General features: G+C 45.8%; 1 protein-coding gene and 1 long non-coding RNA gene across 3 annotated transcripts in view; one reads left to right on the top strand and one right to left on the bottom strand.

Moving 5' to 3' along the window:
- Window positions 1–6,665: 6,665 nt before the first annotated feature.
- Window positions 6,666–7,976, bottom strand: LOC115074959. Its single transcript, XR_003852388.1, has 2 exons — window positions 7,912–7,976; window positions 6,666–6,813 (listed from the first exon to the last, which is right to left on the bottom strand). It is a non-coding gene; the product is annotated as an uncharacterized LOC115074959 (long non-coding RNA).
- RGMA (repulsive guidance molecule BMP co-receptor a) overlaps window positions 7,638–18,682 on the top strand; it is a 35,111-nt gene continuing 24,066 nt past the window's right edge. The window contains exons 1-2 of one of the 2 annotated variants that reach the window (XM_029574979.1): window positions 7,638–7,712; window positions 7,860–8,061. In XM_029574979.1, coding sequence (XP_029430839.1) covers window positions 7,673–7,712; window positions 7,860–8,061 — 242 coding nt within the window. In that variant the 5' untranslated portion in view covers window positions 7,638–7,672. Of the gene's footprint in view, window positions 7,713–7,859; window positions 8,062–9,269; window positions 9,404–18,682 lie in introns of those variants that run through there. The other variant, XM_029574980.1, reaches the window with a different exon arrangement.

Genomic DNA, 18,682 nt, shown 5'->3' with positions numbered 1-18,682 from the left:
GTTTTCCAAGCGCTACTACCCCTTACTGTATAAGGGGTAAAAATAGCGTGTCGAAAACGCGCGTCCAAACGGGGGCTAACAGTGCGGTCGGCCTGAGCGCACTTTACTGTATCGGCCCGATACTGAGCTTGTGAAGTTAGCAAGGTCATCAATAAAGCCAATCAGTTTCAGGCACCTCTCATGTCTGGTCCTGCATTAATCTGTCCAAATTCAGTTTGGGCTTGTGAATTAATGGTTTGAAATTATGTAGAGTGTTAAAGACTTATAGTCAGTCCAAAAGAACCCAGTTTTCATTTGGTTTCCTATTGCACTAGTATGACAGGATTATCTGGGGTGAGTGTTTTTGTGTATTGCATGTTCCACACCACAGGGCAGTCAACAGGTATGAAACGGTTCTTAATGGGCGGTGCGAGATTTCCACAGGTGAAACTTCTTACCTTGTCCATGGGTAAAAGTACACCTGTGGCCTGCGGAGAGGATAGGGGAGGAGCAGGGGCAGGGTTACCATAATACATGCATACGTTTTGTTTTTAAAAAGGGCACATGTAAATTTACGAGAACAAAAAAAATTATGGGCGGGTCTGAAGTGTAACGCTTTAAAAACGGGCGTAAAGTCCGCCCCGCAGAGTTTATACCTCTGCACACAGTCCGAGAGTTGCCGTCCCTGTGGGGCAGGGTTACTGTTATTTTTAAAGGCCACGGCATGTACTGCACACAATAAGGGGAGCAATTTTGCAGAGAGAAAAAAAAAAAGTTCTAGAGCTTGCTTCCAGATGCACTGCATTTGAAAACCTGTTAGCCATTGCTCTCAGGACAGGAATAGGATCATATCGGCCGCACAAAGTTTAGACTTTATTTTCGAGGACACTGCGGACTAGGGAAAGGCATGTCAGCCAGCCCTGCCGTATTGTTGGACGCGGCGGAAGGGAAATACTGCCACCGAAAGTGGATAGTGATATCCCACACGGCTATTGCATGGCTAAGCGTTGGGTTCAGCTTACAGTTCCCTGCATGGCTTGTGATGCGTTTACCTGCTACTCTGCTTGTGCCTCCAAGACAAGGATCTCAGAGGAGGTGGGGTGCGCAGGTAGCGCCTTTTGTGAAATAAACAGGTGCCTGTGATTTTGGTTTGCTATTTGTCCATCTGTCCCTCCGTGAAACTGATGCCACAAGCTTGGACCAATGGGGGCAGGCAAGGAATCGTAGGCGTTCTGTGCAGTTTTATTTGCCTTTCAAAATTATGATTATCAATATTGATAGATTATTTTTTAACTCCCTGAAGCTCCTGGAAATAAAATCCTTGGGCAAGAGGAGATCTTTCAGAATTGTGCAAACAAACTCCCAATTGAGGGACCCTGAATTTCCCTCCATCTCTGCTCTTAAGGGATGCAGAAGGGGTTCACACCTAAGCTTGCAGCATTGGTAATTGATCATCAAGGAAGTAAACTGAACGTTAACCGAAAAGTGAATAATAAAAAAAAAGAGTCTCCCATCTTTACTAATGACGCTTACATCAGTTTGCCAAATCCTACTAATGAGAGTTGTAGGTGAAACCTTTTCTTCTGGCCCCAGTTCAGCAAGATGGGTAAAGCAGCTCCATCTGTACAGCCCCAGACACAGACTGGAATTTGCAGCTGCCACAAGGGAGAGCAGCAAAGAAAATGGACAACAAAATAGATTTCCCATATTAACGGGGTTTTTTTTTCAATAAAATGTGCTTGCTGTGGATGCTCATTACACGCTGTGCCTGGCGGCCGCAGTTTCCGCTCTCCCCGACCCTGCGTCGTGCAGACTGCAGCCTCATGCACCTCCCTTTTGCCTTCAGGCAGGTTCCGACCATCCATCCATGCAGACGCTCTGATGTTGGGCCCGCCGAGGGGAGGGAGGGAAGGGAAGGCCAATGTTCGCAGCTGCTGAACTTTCTATCAGAGAAAATAACGACTGTTATCATTCGCTTGACGCGCAGACCATGGAGGGGTAAAAATGTTGTCTCATGCCTACCGCCCCTAAGCATTTCCAATGATTCTGCAGGACAGCCGTAGGTCAACAAACCAAGAAGAAAATGTGTAGAAGGCTTTTCCCCATAGGCCACAGAACGAGAAAAAAAAAAGCCCCAAACCCTATTTCAAAATCAGGCCTCAAAACAGACTGACTGCAGTGCGGAGAGCCCGCTGCTTACAAGACCTGCTCGGTTACATCCAACCCAACACCACGCAGGGAGATGGGAAATAAGGCAGGATACAAGTGTAAGTCCAAGAATAAGATGGTACCGGCCTCAATACAAGAAGACATTATAAAATCACTCAGCCAAGGCCACGGGCCGGGAAAAACCACACAGGATCTAATAAACCATCAAACGGCGGGGACTGCTGGTTCTCCAGCTCGGCGTTTCATGCCTCAGAGCATTTTTCTTTCACAAAGAGCTGAAAGAGAGCTGCGGAGAGTTTTCTCCTTCACGAAGTGCATAGTGATCAGTTCCATAAGCCTTGCCCCGAGTGTCCTATGAACTGAAAGTTTCCTTACCCAGGCCTTCTCCACCTGTACAAATGAATAAATTAAAAACCCTACCTAGGAAGCCTCTGGGTTTGACCTGGAATTTGCTGGGTCTCCGTCCAGGCAAACACCAAAACTCCGGCCTGCAGCTGGAGAGAGAAGCACAGGCCCCAGAAGAGGAAATTCTGACACATGGGAGATTCCATCAGTGGTTTCTGTACCAGCTCTGAGTCCACACAGGGACTCTGAAGAGCGCGTGCTACTGAAAGGTCCATAAAGTTCCCGCTTGGCCCCCAAGCTTCTTACTACTGACTGGGTCAGGTAGCTCTGAGTGGGCAGAAAATAAAGGTCTACCTGGATTGATAAACTGATCCCTGCTATCGACCTGGGCAGGGGACACAACGGTTGGGGTTGAGGACCAAGGCCATTGTTCAGTGTTTTCTTGCCCACGTCTCTTCGCAAGTTTCCCGCCAGCTGTTTCTGAGGACAGCTTTGGGTGGGACAAGACTGTTATTTCAATAATTTTTATGATCTGCATTGGACAGCACTGCTGAGAAATCACGGAATGTAAATCTTTTAAATAAATAAAGGCATTTGTCTACACAATGCAGGCACAATCCAAGCGACTTCAGCATTTCTTCTGTGGAGTTGATGGCAGAAGACAACCCCTGCAATAGTTTCGGAGTGTGGTTGCCACAGTCCTACAGGGGGCATCGAGCATGATTCAGATATTCTCTTTTGTGCAACCCCTAGGCCCTTCAACGTTGATGCCTCTCATATGGATGCAGATGGCTCTGACTCATCTAATCCAAAGAATTTTTCCATGAGCTCTAATTTGGGTTTGCTGCCTTCTAGAAGTCATCTTTCCACAAGGAGCATCCCAAAATATAATGGTCATGCCCAAGACATGTTACAGACCTGACATGGCTGCACTTGGGGCACATGGAGAAGCTCCTGGCCTTCTTCTGTTTGGTGAACACTGAACAAAAAAAAAACAAAAAAACTGATGACAAATCAAACTACTTGATTTTTAAAAACAAAAATGACCCAAACAATGATTGATGCATTGCCATTGGTTCCAACGCAGCTGTGGACAAATAAAGAAAAGTTTGAAAAACTTAGCTAGGGAGGTGAAGAGAAGAAAACCTTTGAACAGAGGGTCCCGCATGGAAGAAATGCAGAAGGGAGGTTTTCTGGAGGCAAAGAAATATTTTCCTCAGACAAGTTGGACCAAGATGCCCACAATGCGAGACAATCCTGCCCATGCTCAGAGGAGCTGCTGAACGCTCTAGAAGCTGTAAAGTTAAGGCCTCCGAACAGGGGTCTCTTTGATTACCTCGCCCTCTTGTGAGGACTCTGCTTGTCCTCAGAGAAGGGTTTATCCATGGGCAAACACCTTCTGAAAATCTTCACCGTCCCGGAATGGGGGCAAATGTACTCGCCCTGTCCACACCATGCACTTTTTTTGCACACAGAAAAAAGGGGCAACGCATAGGGCCCAGTTTGGGGCGGGTCTCCTAAGGTCATTTTGAAATCCCCACACATACATTACCCCATACACAGGTGACCTGTGACCACCACTTGCCTAGGGATGGATGTGGTAGCCACATTAACTGGATTCTGCAACGATGCCCATATGTTAAGGCATATGAGTACATGAGCATTGTTGGCCTTTGAGAGGCTGCTGCGTAGGGTATATAGTGTGGCGTGGCAGATGGGAACTCAAGTGATGGGTTGTTGTAGGGGACAATGGGCATCTCTTCTTACCCTGGCTGTTAACTCCATTCCCAGGCTCAGAAGAATGCTATTGATGGTGCCCATAAGTTCACCAGGGCGCTTGCTGCACATCCCACAAGATGGGTGTTTAGTATCATGTGTGTTGGTCCAAGGAAGAGCGTGTGGAATGTGTGTGCATGAGTATGGTTGTGTATTTTGCGTGTGGAGTGTGTGGGCATGAGTATGGTTGTGTATTTTGCAGTTGTCCAATTTGCAATGTACCTTTCCTGTGTTATTGCGCCTTTCCATTCATGAACTAATGATGGCTGAGGATGCCTCTCTTGATTGTATGCCAATCATGACTATCCCCTTTCTCCTTCCTTTTCCCCAGCTAGATTGCACTATATGGTCACTATATAGGGGGGGTGTATCTTTGCTGTTTGTTTCATCTGTTTTCATGAAGACATCCTATCCTAGGAGAAATGAAGAATTGTAAAAAAAAAAAAAACAAAAACCCAGAAATAAGTGTTTTTTTCTTGATGTGCTATGCAGCTGATGAGGCAATCAAGGCAAGGCGCACATAAAAAGGATGGAACATTTTTCAACTCTTGAATTTCTGCCTAGGTGTCCTGCTAATTCCTGCACAGGATTTTCTTTAACTTATGATGGCGCGTTTTCCAGCAGACCGAGGAATATGAAAAGGATAATCACCAAAATGATGGCAGGGCCAAAAAAAAGTAGCAGGAGTTTGCAAACTCTTAGGAAAAGCCCCCAGCCCTGAAGGTCTCTAGCACTGATACAGTTGAAAAGACAGCCCGGAAGGGCGACCCAAAAGCTACCGACCAATCACCTGCCTGCCTACAAAGTGCCAGCTGTGTAAGAGAACAGCACACAATAGAACAGAGAGGCAACAAGCAAGGATCATAATGCTAAATAAAGTGATCATGGCTAACTGCAAAACCTAGGGGGTGCACATTTTTTATTGTTTGGGGGGGTGTATCCTTTGCTGTTTATTTTTATTAAATTAAAACAGATGAAACAAAGACATTTAAAAAAATAGGGAAAAACAAAAATTGAGTCTGAAGCCATTCTGTTACCTGAACCTCGGTATATAAAAGTTTTAAAGAAATAAATAAAATATATAAGTCCCTGCATGCAGGTGAGTAAAAGCAGGACTGGATCAACCTGCACTGAAAATCTGGAGCCAGCTGGCAACCCTAGTTGACCTGTGTGTCAGCTGCATGGTCCAGTCCGTGTATCAGGCGGTCCAGTGTTTTGTACGAGATCAGCTTGATCCTAAGAATATTACTTACCTAACTTCTTCCTTGCTTTTCTTTTATATATGCTGGTGGAAGTGTGTACTTTTCCTGAGACTCATTCATGCTGCTTCAAAAAGCCTTAGCTTTTCACAAAACGTTAGAGCACCCATGGTGAGCCTGGTTCAAGTTGCTTTCTGTTAGTGCAAGCACAGCAGGAGCAGCCTAGTGGTTACAGAAGGGATTTTGAGCCAGAAAAAAATATTTATCTGTCTTCAGATCCCACTTCTTCTACTGTCATTCTGTGTGACTCTGGGTAAGTCACTTTAATCACTCTGTTGCTTCAGATACCAACTTACGGGCCGATACAGTAAAGTTTGCGGGAGATACTGTACTGTACTGTATCGGCCTGTTAGAAAGGCAGTCTAGAAATATTATGGTAACATATGGTGATTATTCAAAACTAGGGTTGGACCACCAGGTATGGATTAAATCCAGATTATTCATGCCTCTTCCAATCCACCACCTGATACACGGACTGGAGCATGCAGCTGACTCACAGGTCAAGTTGACAACTGGTTCCAGATTTTCAGGACAGGTTGATCCAGTCCTGCTTTTACTCACCTGCATGCAGGGACTTATAGTCTTGCTTTTCTTGGAGGATGCAATAGGGCAATCAGAACAAATCCCAGCATGCAGTGGGGTAAAACCAGGACTGGATCAACCTGTCCTGAAAATCTGGAGTCAGCTGGCAACGTTTGTTAGACCCAACAGACACTTCTTTCAGTTTAAGTCTGAATATAATCCCCATGGTTTTGGGAAGGATATTGGAAACCTTGATGATGATGTATACAGGAAGAAAGACCAAACTGTGAGCTCCTATCCCAGAAACATTCTCTACCATTATCAACCTCTATTCACATTTAGAAAAAAAAGGTCTGACGTCAGATGAAAGATTTTATCCAATGCACTCATGCCAATGTGACTGAGTATTTTGCTACGGCTTGATATGTATATGAGTGTCAGAGTAATTTGTAAAAAAAAAAAAAAAAGAACTGATAATCCATGAAACCTTGTGTCATGTAAGGCAACAGTTACTTTTAAAATATATCTTCATTCCCTACTGGCTTTCTAGCATCATCGGTATTTTCTCGATTCCCATAGTGTAACTTTGCATGTATATTTAGTAGCGTGCACCAAATGCATACAATGCGCGTTTACATCGTTCCACGCCAGCTTTTTTTTTTTTCCAAATCCAGGTTAACCAAGCGATTGAAGGATGCTATCAGCATTGTTGGCTTTTCCTCCACAAACGTCAAATCACCATGGGAGATTCTGTACAGGCATTCTGAAAGGACAAGTGAATGCTTAGTATTCTCTCTGTGCAAATGATTACTTACATTACTGTGTCTGTCTCCCCCTGGAGCTCTGATGCTTTGTAAATTCTGTCCGTTTAAAAAAAAAAAAATTACATTATAGGACGTTTCAGGGATTAGTCTGGAAATGGTTTAATTGTTAGGTTGAGAAGCTCCCTTGTCAATTTTTGCAATCGTGAAGGTTTTAGAGGGAGCTCTCTGGCTGCGTCCCCGCTTCCACGTCAAGTCCACGCGGGTGTCTTAAATGCATGACCGCGCATGGGGTGTGAATAGGAGGGGATAAGTGGCGGACAAACCCGAATATGTGCTTTTCGGGAGTCGCTTGGTTTACAGGTGGAATTGAATGTTGTAGCTCTTTTGTGCGTGTCCAGCACACCCAGACAATAAGTGAAGCACTATAAGGGGTTAGTCTTTTGCCTCGAAGCTTTATTATTAAGAATAACAGTGTCACCGAGCGCTATATTCGGCGGAAAGCAACGCACACCTGTGCATTCAAGTTACATGAATGTTTATTTTTAATCCCTTTAATATATATATATTTTACAGCCAGCACATATAGTGAATTGTGGGCAAATCCGGATTACTCTGCGGCACAATGGATGTCCAACATTTCTGTAAAGGCACTATGCGCACGTTAACCATTTGCAACAAATCATGTGCAAGGGATATCGCTATAGGCTTTGTATTCGCAGACAGCAAATCGCCTTTTTTTTTTTTTTTTGCAGAAAGGGACAGCGCTGAACGTACAAGTGGAACTGGGGACCTCCCTCCTGACCATCTCTGCGCCCAGTCCGAGGGGGGTGGGGGGGTGCTTCCTCTGCTCTTGGACCCATGATGTCTCTGAATTACTGTGGCTGCTCTTCTGCTAGAGGTGTGAGAGTCTCTCCGGCTGCGCTCAGCAGCTGTATTGGCCCTCTCCCCCCCCCCCCCCTTTTTTTTTTTTTGCATGTTAACTAATTTTTTCACACCAGCGTATTGGGAGGGGGGAGACTGACTCCCGCGGTTCTCTCTCTCTCAGACTCGACGGACCCGCCTGCAAAGCCGCTCGCGCTTCCGAGCCTGCCACTCACCCACCACCCTCCGGCAGGGCATGGCGTCCCGGTGAAGGCCTCCCCCTCCTCGCGCTCCGGCATTCTATGGGCGGGGCGGGCGCGCTCTGCTGCGGGACGCTGCAGTAGCCTGGCCCCCGGCGGGCCGGAGGAGCTCATGCAGCCGCTAAGGTAAGCAGCGCAGCCCCCGGCTTCCTTGCCCCCCTGTTCTCCCGTGGGGGGGGGGCTCTTTCATTGCCCTTAAGCCCTTGATTTTGTTGCTTTGGGGGGTTCGGTGCTGTCTGCAGGAATTTAATTTGGGGGTTTTTTTGGGGTGATTGAGGTTTCCCCATGCTACATGTGGTCTGGTGTTGGCATCCTACTTATTGCTGAACGTGCATCTGAATCTGTGGCGAAATGTGTCTTCATGTTATTTATCATTTTCCTTCAAACACTTGGGTTTTCTTTTCTTAACGCTGTTTTAGCATGGGAATTTTCGTTTGCCTTTTTGTCGGCATTATAAATTTATTTTTTTTTTCACTAACAGCTGTGATTTCAGGTTTACTGGAAGTAATATCTTCCTTTACCTGACAAGCGTGAGATCTTAGCTGTAGGATTGCAAAAACCTTAAAACCTCCTGCGAGGGACCGCAGCTGTCCCCCTTCTGCCGGCAGAGGCTAATTTATAACCCACTGAAAGGTAATCAGGCTGCAGAATCCGGTTGCTGAAATTTCTTTCAATGTGCACCCGATTAAGAGTTTGACAAGAAAAGTGCACAAATCAAGACGCCGTATGCGGAATTATAAACCTTTTTTTTTTTTTATTGCTTCGATAGCTTGTTGCATTTGCACAGCGCTGGCTTCCTGTACCCACCCCCCAAGTCTAGGGACCTTTTTAATCTTTTCAGATTCTACAATTTTTTTTTTTTTATAATTGCAAACCTAAAATAGCAATAGTAGTCACCATCCTCCATAATAGTACAATCCAACTGTTTTGCAATCAGAACTGACAAGGTTTTTTGTGGTCGGTGACATTTGCAGCATCTTTCAAGGTTTGATAGCGAAAGAAACTTTCAAAGCCCTTTCCTAACCGTTGCTCAGGAGGTGATATGTTCTCTGCTGTAGTTTAAAAGATGAAAGGTGTTCTTTTTAAATGCAGATTTTTTTTTTACGTTATTTTAATTTTTCAGACAGGAGGAGAAAAGTTGGATGTTTTGATGTTAATTCTTGATTGCTGCCCTGTTGGAGTAATTGCCTTGCAATTACTGAGAGGTAGAATCAATTATCCCAAATTGGAGATTCTAATGGGAACTTGCAAGCTGCTGCTATGTCATGTGGCTTTAAGGTGGTGTTGGATTGCATTTCTGCAAAACTGGATAATTTGCCAAAAAAAAAACTATATAGGGATAACAGCACCACCTACTGGCCATGCTGTGTAGCTGACGGACGTGCCTTCCGCAGCAGTTGCCAGAGTCAGATTCGTCTGCTGAACCTGAATTCAGAAGAGGCTCCTTGCATTTTAATCCGATGAGCAGGTAGAGTTAAAGGCGCGTTATACAAGTGAAACTGATGTAGGTCGTTGTGCTGGGGGCTTGTTCCGGTTCCCCACAGCCTTGCTTGGCAGTAAAGCAGCGGGAGCTGCAGCTTTGCACCGGGGCAGGCTCTTGGCCTGTCCAGCTCGGAGTTCACGACATGGCATCAATGGAGCCAAAGGGTTATAATATGGTGCTTGCATGCCTGCCACGCAAGTTCCTCCTGACCCGTCACCATTTGATAGTTTTACCCTCCAAATAACCGTATAACCCTCCGGTGCCCATGAGCAAACGGTCTTGCCTCGTTACGGATTTTAAATCGGGGTCTGATCTCTTCTCTGCAATAGGTTTTGCCTTCCCATGCCAGGTTCCCAACCCGGATCCTTTTTTTAACTATGACAATTTCCTTCCTTTTGACCTAGTACCCTTTTTTTTTCTTTTGTAAATAAAATTGCTGCTGATCCCCAAAACAAGCTGACTGCTGCACCCTTCCTCTACTGGAATTTACTCCAGTCTGTGCATGCACGTAGAGCTATTATTAAAGAATATTTGTTTTTAAATATTTTTGTCCACACCACGCTTTTATGTTTCCCCGGATCATGAAATTGGATAGAATATGTAAAATAAAAAGACTTTGTTTAGCGGCATGTGGCTCGAACTTGACTAGGGAAGCCCTGCAAGAAAGGACCAGCCTGCTTGACCTGTAGCACAGCTGGCAGGAAGCCTAAACGCCCTTCTGTGGCTATTATAATATTCGCTCGGCTTGCTAAGGTGAAATGGAGGTTGCCAGTTTCTTTTGCAGTAAGGCCTCTGTGGATCACCTGCTAGCCCTAGCAGGAGTTCCTTTGATGTGCCCAGAGTCTGCCCTACCCCAGGTCAGATCACACCTTGAGGTGCACAGCTCGGCCTTCGTGGTGCAGTTTTTAACTGAAGAAGGTAAAAATGCAGACCCATAAGTCTGTCGCCAGCATTGGTGATCTGAAATGGGCTCTGCCTTCCACTCCGGCTTCATCGGGGGGAACCAGTTCGCTGCAGTTCAGAAAGGTGCCAGGTCAGTGACCTGGCAGAAAGTCAGCGCTGCAGGGCCTGATTGCTGCCAGGGGGTCTGCAGCCATGCAAAGGGTAATGCCCAGGAGTCCGGGTCCTGTGCAATGGTACAACTTGAAGAACATTACCAGGAGAATGGAAATAAGTTTTTGCAAAACGCCCCCTCCTTCAAGCTGAAATGAAAAGCACTTTCTAGACAGGACCCTTCAGAGTGATAGCTGCAGGCAGCTCTTGGGCGGAACCATGGTGCTGCTTTTACAGGACACGCTGAGAAAGGACACCACTCCCAATTTAGGGATGTGCTGTTGTTTCAAACGACGTAGACTGTCGCATTGTCTACGTTGTTTCAAGGCGTTTTCTAAACTAAACAGCAGGAAAAAAAATAGACTTTTTGTTTTTTTTCTCTTCTCTGGTTCTTTGGTGTGCACACCAATTCCCCAGACAAGCATAGTAATCCGGGGGTCTCTGGAGACCCCCTGTTCCACCCTATTGTCGCCCCTGGAGGTGGCCAAAGTTCCCCCAAAAAACCCAACCCCATTCCCATGTCCCTACAACCCCTCCCTTTTGTTTAAAAATAGCCGCCCCCGACTGCCAGTCCCCACATCATCCACCCTAGCTGACTCTCCAGAATCATCCTGGTGGTCTAGTAGGGACCTGGGAGTGACCCCCCCCCCGATGATGACAGGGGCTATCCAATAGCAAGCATTATTTTTCAAAAGCACACAAAATGAAAATGCATTCTCACGAAACCACGTGAAAAAAACTAAATGACAATTTTGGCTCTGCACACCCCTACTATTGATGTCATTCTTCTCTGAGGAACATGAGATGTGCGATGGGAGAGTGGCTACAAGCAGAGCTTGCCTGTCCTGACTCTGGGGCCCTACTGCCACCCATGAGTCCTCTAGTACAACCCAGGAGGATTATATTATATAATCAGAGAAATGACCTAAATGCTGTAAAAGTGCAATTCCATCGCTCTTTTTAGAAATAACAGAGAAAAGCTGAAGGTGCGTGTAATTGGGCTAATAATGCCTCGGGGGCGGCACCTTTTAGCAGGTCCATGCAAAATGTAGTAAGTTGGTCCAGTAAAAAAGGTCTCGCCTATAGCGTCTCTGTGGTCCTTTTATTTCTGCTCCGCTGCGCTGCCTGATTCATGGGTCTTTGTGAAACTTTTTAGGATGCTTTTGCCAAATTCGAGTTACAGTTTGCATCGTAGCTACAGAAGCAAATGTTAGTAGTTACTGGGGTAGTGGTTAGGAGAATGGGACACTCCCGGTCCCAGCATACAAAACCGATTTCTTGGCGTGAACCCTTCCTTCCTTTCATCTCTGGATACAGTTTTATTAATTTGCTTGCTGGCTGTATTGATTTTGTATTATTGTGCTGCAGGTTTTTGTTGTTTTATCTTGTATTGTGGTTTTTTGTTTGTTTTTTTTTTTTGAGTGCAGTATTGTTTGTTATAAGATAAACTGCAGGAGGAACCCTATTGAGGGTTTTGCTATCTGGTAGCCCTGCGCAGTCTGCGCCGGCCCCCTCGCCTCCTGCAGGGAACGCCCGTCCGATCGCTGAGCTTGTGCCTTTAGGGGCAGCAGGCGTGCGCTACCCAGCGGTGGCTGCATCGGGTGCACGTACGGTAGAAGGGAAGGCTGCGTGAGGACCCATTTGTCACAATCTGAGCTGTCGGACCGTCTGGGAGTTCTCCTTACCATCTATCAAATTAACAGACTGCCCTGTTCCACATAGGACATTCCCCCCAACAAGCTTTTTGTTCTTGAGCGTTGTGCTTTGTTGTCACCATTTTTCTTTTGAACGTGGGCGCTTATTTTCTGTGTTTCTAACTTGTAGCGGATTGTGAAAGGGGAGCGGTTAAAATGAGGCCATGTCGTGTAAGTGCACGGAAGCTTCCAGCACGTCCTAACGGGGACTCTGTGTGTTCTTCCCGTCTGCGCATGAAGTACCCCCAAGCCAACTTGAACAGCCGTGTCCCTCCCGTTTAGTCCTCTTGTCTGCTTTCACCCTCTGGTTTTCAAAGTAGCATCTACCCTGAGCCAACTCCCAGCCATGTCAAATGTGCCAGTGAAGCTGAGAACGGACTGCACTCTGCACTGCAGGAGAGCAGGTCCTGGCTTTGATAGATGGGCAAAGTTAGCAGCTGTTCCCCCTACATTCCTGCTACCCAATCTGCAGTCATTTAACACAAGACCTGCAACAAATTTTGGCTTCAGAGAGAAAGTTGAGTAGTTGCCCAGTTAGCCCACTTGGCTATGTAGAAACACAAGGTCAACAAAAACTGTAGGTAACCCCTTTTTATTGGACTGATTTAACTTTCATGAGCTCCACTCCCTTTCTTGCTGACCTGGTGAAGGGAGCATAGTCACAGGTGTATGAGGTTAGTCCAACCAGAAGGGTCACCTGCAGCTTCATTGTTGACCTTCACTGCTACTTGTTTGAAAAGATAAGAGTTACAGGCTGGCTGCACAACTGATAAGTGAAACAAACTTCAAACGAGCGAATGCACTTCCTGTTGACCAATTCTTGTTCTTTCGGAGTCTCTTGATGGCTTGTTGGTTGTTCTGTGGTGACTGAATTTGAAATGATAGAGAGAGACGTTAGGGAGTTGTTTGACGTTGAGCTCTTCCGTTCAGGTTAATCATGACTTTTACTGGAAATGGAAAATTTCAGAAGAGCTGAGATCATAATCCCACAGAGTTGTTGATGGACAGCTTATCTTAGGGAGGGGAGGTTTCCCATAATGTAAAGCAAAAGAATATTAAGAGTTTGCAAACAGTTAAAAGGTGTGAAGAACCCAGTGGGGTAGAATCCATGGACGAGACTCTGGGACGGGTGTTCAGAGACCACAGGATGGATGATAACGCCACGATGGGCACTGCTTGGTTAATCCCACATCTGCGCGAAAGTCTTAACAAAGAAAGAGGTTTTTGGTTGCAAACACAGCCCTCATGACCGCCTGTGCAGGAAATGTGTTTAAGAACATCTGGGATATTGGCTGAAGGTCAACAGGAAAAAAATGCAACTAAACCAGAACACGCTGTGCATATGGTCCGTGATGTGTTTATTCCTTGAAAAGGTCAGGCAGCGATTCCGCCCGGCTGAGCTGCCGCAATGAAGGGACTCAGCAGGCGCGATCAGCGCACCAGAGCGTCACCTTAGGAGAGATCCTGGGAAAGCAGCGCTTTGACCCACACCCAAGATACACGACGTTTGGTCCATCGTAAGCTCCGAGTGAATGTTGCGGAGAGATGGCAGCTTTTGACATGAACAATACAGTGACTCCATTCGGTGCACGTAAGAAAGGCTCAGCCAGGGGAAGATGAAGCTTTCGGAAGCTTTGGACAATGCTATTTGATTAATGCAGTTGCTGGTAGCAAAGCAAGGCCAGTCAGAATCACAGTCAGACTGCAACATGGGCCGGTCCACGGAGTGTATGTAATCCAGAACTTGCGTATTAAGGGCCGCCTACCAGCTCTCTATGAGGGCAGGCCTCCTGCAGTTGGGAACGAGCACTGGCCTGGTTGGATGTTAGCATCTGAAGTGAAAAGTCATGAGCCCTTGAAAGAGCTTCACCAGTTCCAGGTGCTGGACCTACTGTGGCAGCAGCCGGGGGCAAGCTCTCACAGGCCGATGTAATAAAGTGTGCTCAGCGTAGCGCACAGGTTAGCGTGCGGTTGGACGTGCGTTTTGGTTATGCTAGACTAGCACTCAATGCAATAAGGGGATTGGCGCACCCAAACTACTACATAGCCAATAGTGCTCATCACATGCAAATTCCATGTAGATTAGGCTATTAACCCCTGAAGCAGTAAATCGCCGGGCGCCCAACGCACTCTTTTTTTTAACACTGCAAATTTAACTACAGCCCCGGGGCTGACGTTAAATCATTCTGCAAGTCAAAGTCTCATGAGAAATGCAAAAATACTGTTCTGTGTGGTTCCTCCTTCTAAGTATCGTTGCAAATAATGTAACGACCTGATCTAAAAAGGAAACATTTCTGGACGTATGTTGCAGGCGTGTACATTGGGCAGAATCAACTGAGGCAGGATAAAACAAACCTTGTTGCACTTCTGAGCGCACAGCCAAGGCTCTTGGGAGCCTAAAGAATTTGAGCACTAGGGACACATTAATTCATCCCTAGTGTGTCCTTTTTAACACAGCAGCTCATTTACATGTTGCATCGGGCACCCAGATGTCGCTGAGCGCACATTACGTAACGTGCGCTAAATACGAGCACCTGATTGCATTGGCCCTTCAGTGCACTGGAGGATTATTAGTGCTTCTAGGCAGACAATGGATGTGCCCCTGCGTCAGGAATAAGATTTGCAACATGCAGAGTGCATGGATATGTTCCTGGATGTGTGAAAACATTTGCAAAAAAAGGAGATACAGAGTATGAACAGGTTCACCTTTGCAGAAAAAAAACTGCCACAAAATGCCGCCTTCTGCACATTTTTTAACCACACAATTTCTTGAAGACACTTTTTGATGAAAATAGCAAAATTCCCCCTTTTCTTTGCCCCATTCTCAGTCCTCTCATTCACCTTCTTAAAGCCCTGCCCCGTATTTGCTTAATACACAATTATGAGGGTTTGGTGGAATGTCCGTAAAACTGACCATTTGGAGGTCAATATTTAGCAAGGGCGGTGAGTGGACAATTTAGCCGACTAAAGTCAGCCAGATAAATTGTCACGGACATTCAGCAGAGTGCTGCCGAATAGGCTCTTCACTGAATCTACCCAGATAAAGTCCTAGTTAGCCGGATAAACATCTGGTTACCTTTTAGGACTGCTCTCCAGCACGACCAGACTTAGCCAGATAAGTTTTCTGACTAACTTTGAATACTGGAATTCGCAGGATAAGTTCCTCGGCTCTATCCTGGAACACCTCCAATTTATCTGGATAACTCCGCGTTATTGAGAGCAGTGGAAAATTTTAAAAACCACGGCTTGTCCCAGCTGTGTCCCAAACTTAGCTGGAATATTAATTCAGTTGACTTTTTGCTCCTCGTTAAGATGCAGTCACCTGACCTCTCTTCCACGTTTACTTTTGTACTAATCAAAAAAATACCCATCCTAGTAAGCGCCAAAATAGAAAACCAGTTTATAACTTCTGATGGAAGACCATCATATCAGAGAGCTCAAAAATGCACTAATTCACTGACTACTTGTCACTTCAGAATCAGTCGGCTCCCAAGTTTCATACGACAGAATGATGTTAATTGCATAAGGAAGGTGAAAGAAGACCACCTCGAGCCCCTCTTCCCCTGCCGCCACTCGTGGAACATGACCTCTTGTGCCAGGATAGTGGTGGGTGATGACAAAATGAGCAGTTGTATGTTGTACCTGAATGTAACATGCCTTGAGCTGCCAGGGAAAAGGGGTGAGCTAAATCTCTCGCTCATGGCATAAGAAAATGGAACAAGTACCTAGAGGAGAAGCTCGAGCCTGGTCTTATTTTGGCCAACAAATATCCAAACTGCTAAAAGTATTTAGTGCAGTACCTCAAGAGTACATGAAACAGAGCAGCATCTGGAAGCTTCCCTCTACATGAGATGGCGCGACCAGATACATTGCCCAGGGATGTACACCAACGTGCAGAAACATTGAGGTTGCATCATAACATCTATCTCCCCTATATATATATATATATATATATGGGAAGCACCTGCAAATAAAATTCTCCTTCCCTGCCAGTCCTTTGGCTTGTTTGCCTTTATGTATACAATTCCAAACTTATGACACGCGCCTCCCATCTCTCCTCCGATTTGCATTTCCCGCTGCACTGGCAGCAGGAAGCCCCAAATCATCATCATCATCATAGGAAATGACACAGGGTTGGCTCGTGGTTAGGGCACGTCCCCTTTAAGCAGCTGTCTGATAATAGAACGCTCCTGGGACTGCGCGAGCTGACTCAAAGGCTCTGCATTTCATTAAAGTGATAGAAAAGAAAGGCTGTATTTGGCACCTCTCCACCTGAATCTGGTGAATGTTTTTTCTCTGTTTCATAAAGCTATGAAAACTTTTTATAGCAAGGCCCTAGAGAAGCCGCGCTAAATAACCGTTGGCACGCAGCCGCTTTAGAAAGACAATAGTAAAATGGGGGAAAGTAGGGGAGGAAAGAACTTTTTATGATCTCGTTTCAGTCCACATTCACGCCTTTGAATGCTTGCCTCTCACTTTAATTGGATAATCGGAGTTAGTTTTAATCCAATTCAAATCTAATGCAGGTTTTTTTTTCTTGCAAGAATCTAGAAGTAGTCATTAGTTCAGGCATTTGCAGATTCCAGTTGTTGGAAGATAGTGAATATTGCCAAGTATATCAAAAGCAAGTATAAACCTATAAATCTGGCAAATATCATAAGCCAGTCAAAAAGATGTTACTATACCATCTATATGATACATGTTAAAGTTTTTATAACTGCCCCCCCCTCTCCAAAAAAAGGCCCCTGATGGTAAGAGAGAGATTTTTCCCGAGCCTATAGCCCTTGGCACTGGTTTACTCCCCAGCCGAGACCGAGCAAGGTGCATCTTAACCTATGCAACCCTGACACATAAGCTACCTGCCCTGCAGTCTGAACTATGGGCTCAGCCCCGTGCAGGATGGTGCAAGGAGCGGGCAGAGAGGGCGGCTGTCCGTTTGTGAATCTGCAAGCTCAACTCTCTCTCAGATGCCCTTGCCTTCTGGAACACATGTCTTGCCAACATCAATGACTTCCTCACCAACATCCACCTCGCTCTAAACTCCTCCAAAACAGAGCTGCTCCTTATCTCTCCTCACCTCCCTCCCAAACCACCGATCTCCAACGATCCAGCTTTCAACGTCATAACACCCCAACCCACAGTAAGAGACCTTGGGGTTATCATAGATCAACAACTCAATCTCAAAAAACAGATCAACTCCATCCTCAAAGAAGGTTTCTTCAAGCTTCACATCCTGAAGAAGCTCAGACCCCTCCTCCACTATCATGACTTCCGCACCGTCGTCCAAGCCACCCTTTCCTCAAAGCTGGACTACTGTAATGCCCTCTTCCTTGGCCTACCCTCCTCCACCACCAAGCCCTTACAAATGCTCCAGAATGCCATCGCCAGGGTCATCACCAACTCAAGGAAAGCTGATCACATTACCCCAATACTCAAAGAACTCCACTGGCTCCCCATCGCATCCCGAATTCTCTTCAAAATTCTAACCATAGTGCACAAGTCCATCCACTCGCACAATTCCAATTGGTTGGATGAACCCTTTCGTCCTATACGCACTGAACGACCCACTCGCACTGTCAACAAAGGCACCCTCTCCATTCCCCCTTTGAAAAAAGCCCACCTCTCCTCTACTAGGGACCGTGCACTATCCATTGCAGGCCCTAAACAATGGAACGCCCTCCCTACCACTCTCAGGCTAGAGCCATGTTACGCCAAGTTCAGAAAAAAAACTTAAAACATGGCTCTTCCGACAAGCCTACCCTGATTAAGTACACCGACTTCTGCAAGTATCTTGCCTACGCCTTGTATATTCCTGTAAATAGTCCGTTGCAGTTTTTATTTATTGCTTTAATTCCTCCACCTCCTGCTCTTTGTATACTCCTCCTTGTTCGCCCTCCCTGTTCATTGTAATTTCTACCTTTAAAGTTACATTGTAAACCGGTATGATGTATGCATACTAATACCGGTATATAAAAGTTTTTAAATAAAATAAATAAAAGGAAAAAAAAAAGGGGGGGGGGGGAAGAGAGCGTGGAAAGTTGGTCCAGCAATTGCCCTTTGCCCCACCTTGTAAAGATTTTGATTGCAGTCAACTTCTGTAACTGCAAACACTGTTAGCCGCAGCCACAGGCCTCCTGCTAGACCTGTGACCCAGAGTAGAGGCCTATGAACTGACAGCAAGGATAAGAGCAGCACTGGATTAACATCTGGAGCATCTGTAGGTGCAGATCCTCCCAGACGGAGGAAGGGTGAATAGTGTATACGTGCGGGCATCCCAAAGCACATGCCTCACTGGGAAATGTAACCCTGCTTTGCAGGGGACTTCCATGACCAAGGTGAATTATACTATACGAACACAAATGCAACCTCATGCAGTTAGCATGGAGATACTGTGACCTCTCCCTTTTCTTGTATAATAACTGCCCATTTTCTTACCTCTTTAAGCCATTCAATAAAAAAAAAAAGTCTTCCTTGAGGGTCCCTAGTAGTATTTATACCAGCTCTAAGAATAACATTT

The sequence above is a fragment of the Rhinatrema bivittatum genome, chromosome 13 (assembly GCF_901001135.1).
Source record: "Rhinatrema bivittatum chromosome 13, aRhiBiv1.1, whole genome shotgun sequence".
NCBI classification, from domain to species: domain Eukaryota; kingdom Metazoa; phylum Chordata; class Amphibia; order Gymnophiona; family Rhinatrematidae; genus Rhinatrema; species Rhinatrema bivittatum.
The sequence above is the reverse complement of the archived record's forward strand: the minus strand, read 5'-3'. Positions and strand labels throughout refer to the sequence as shown.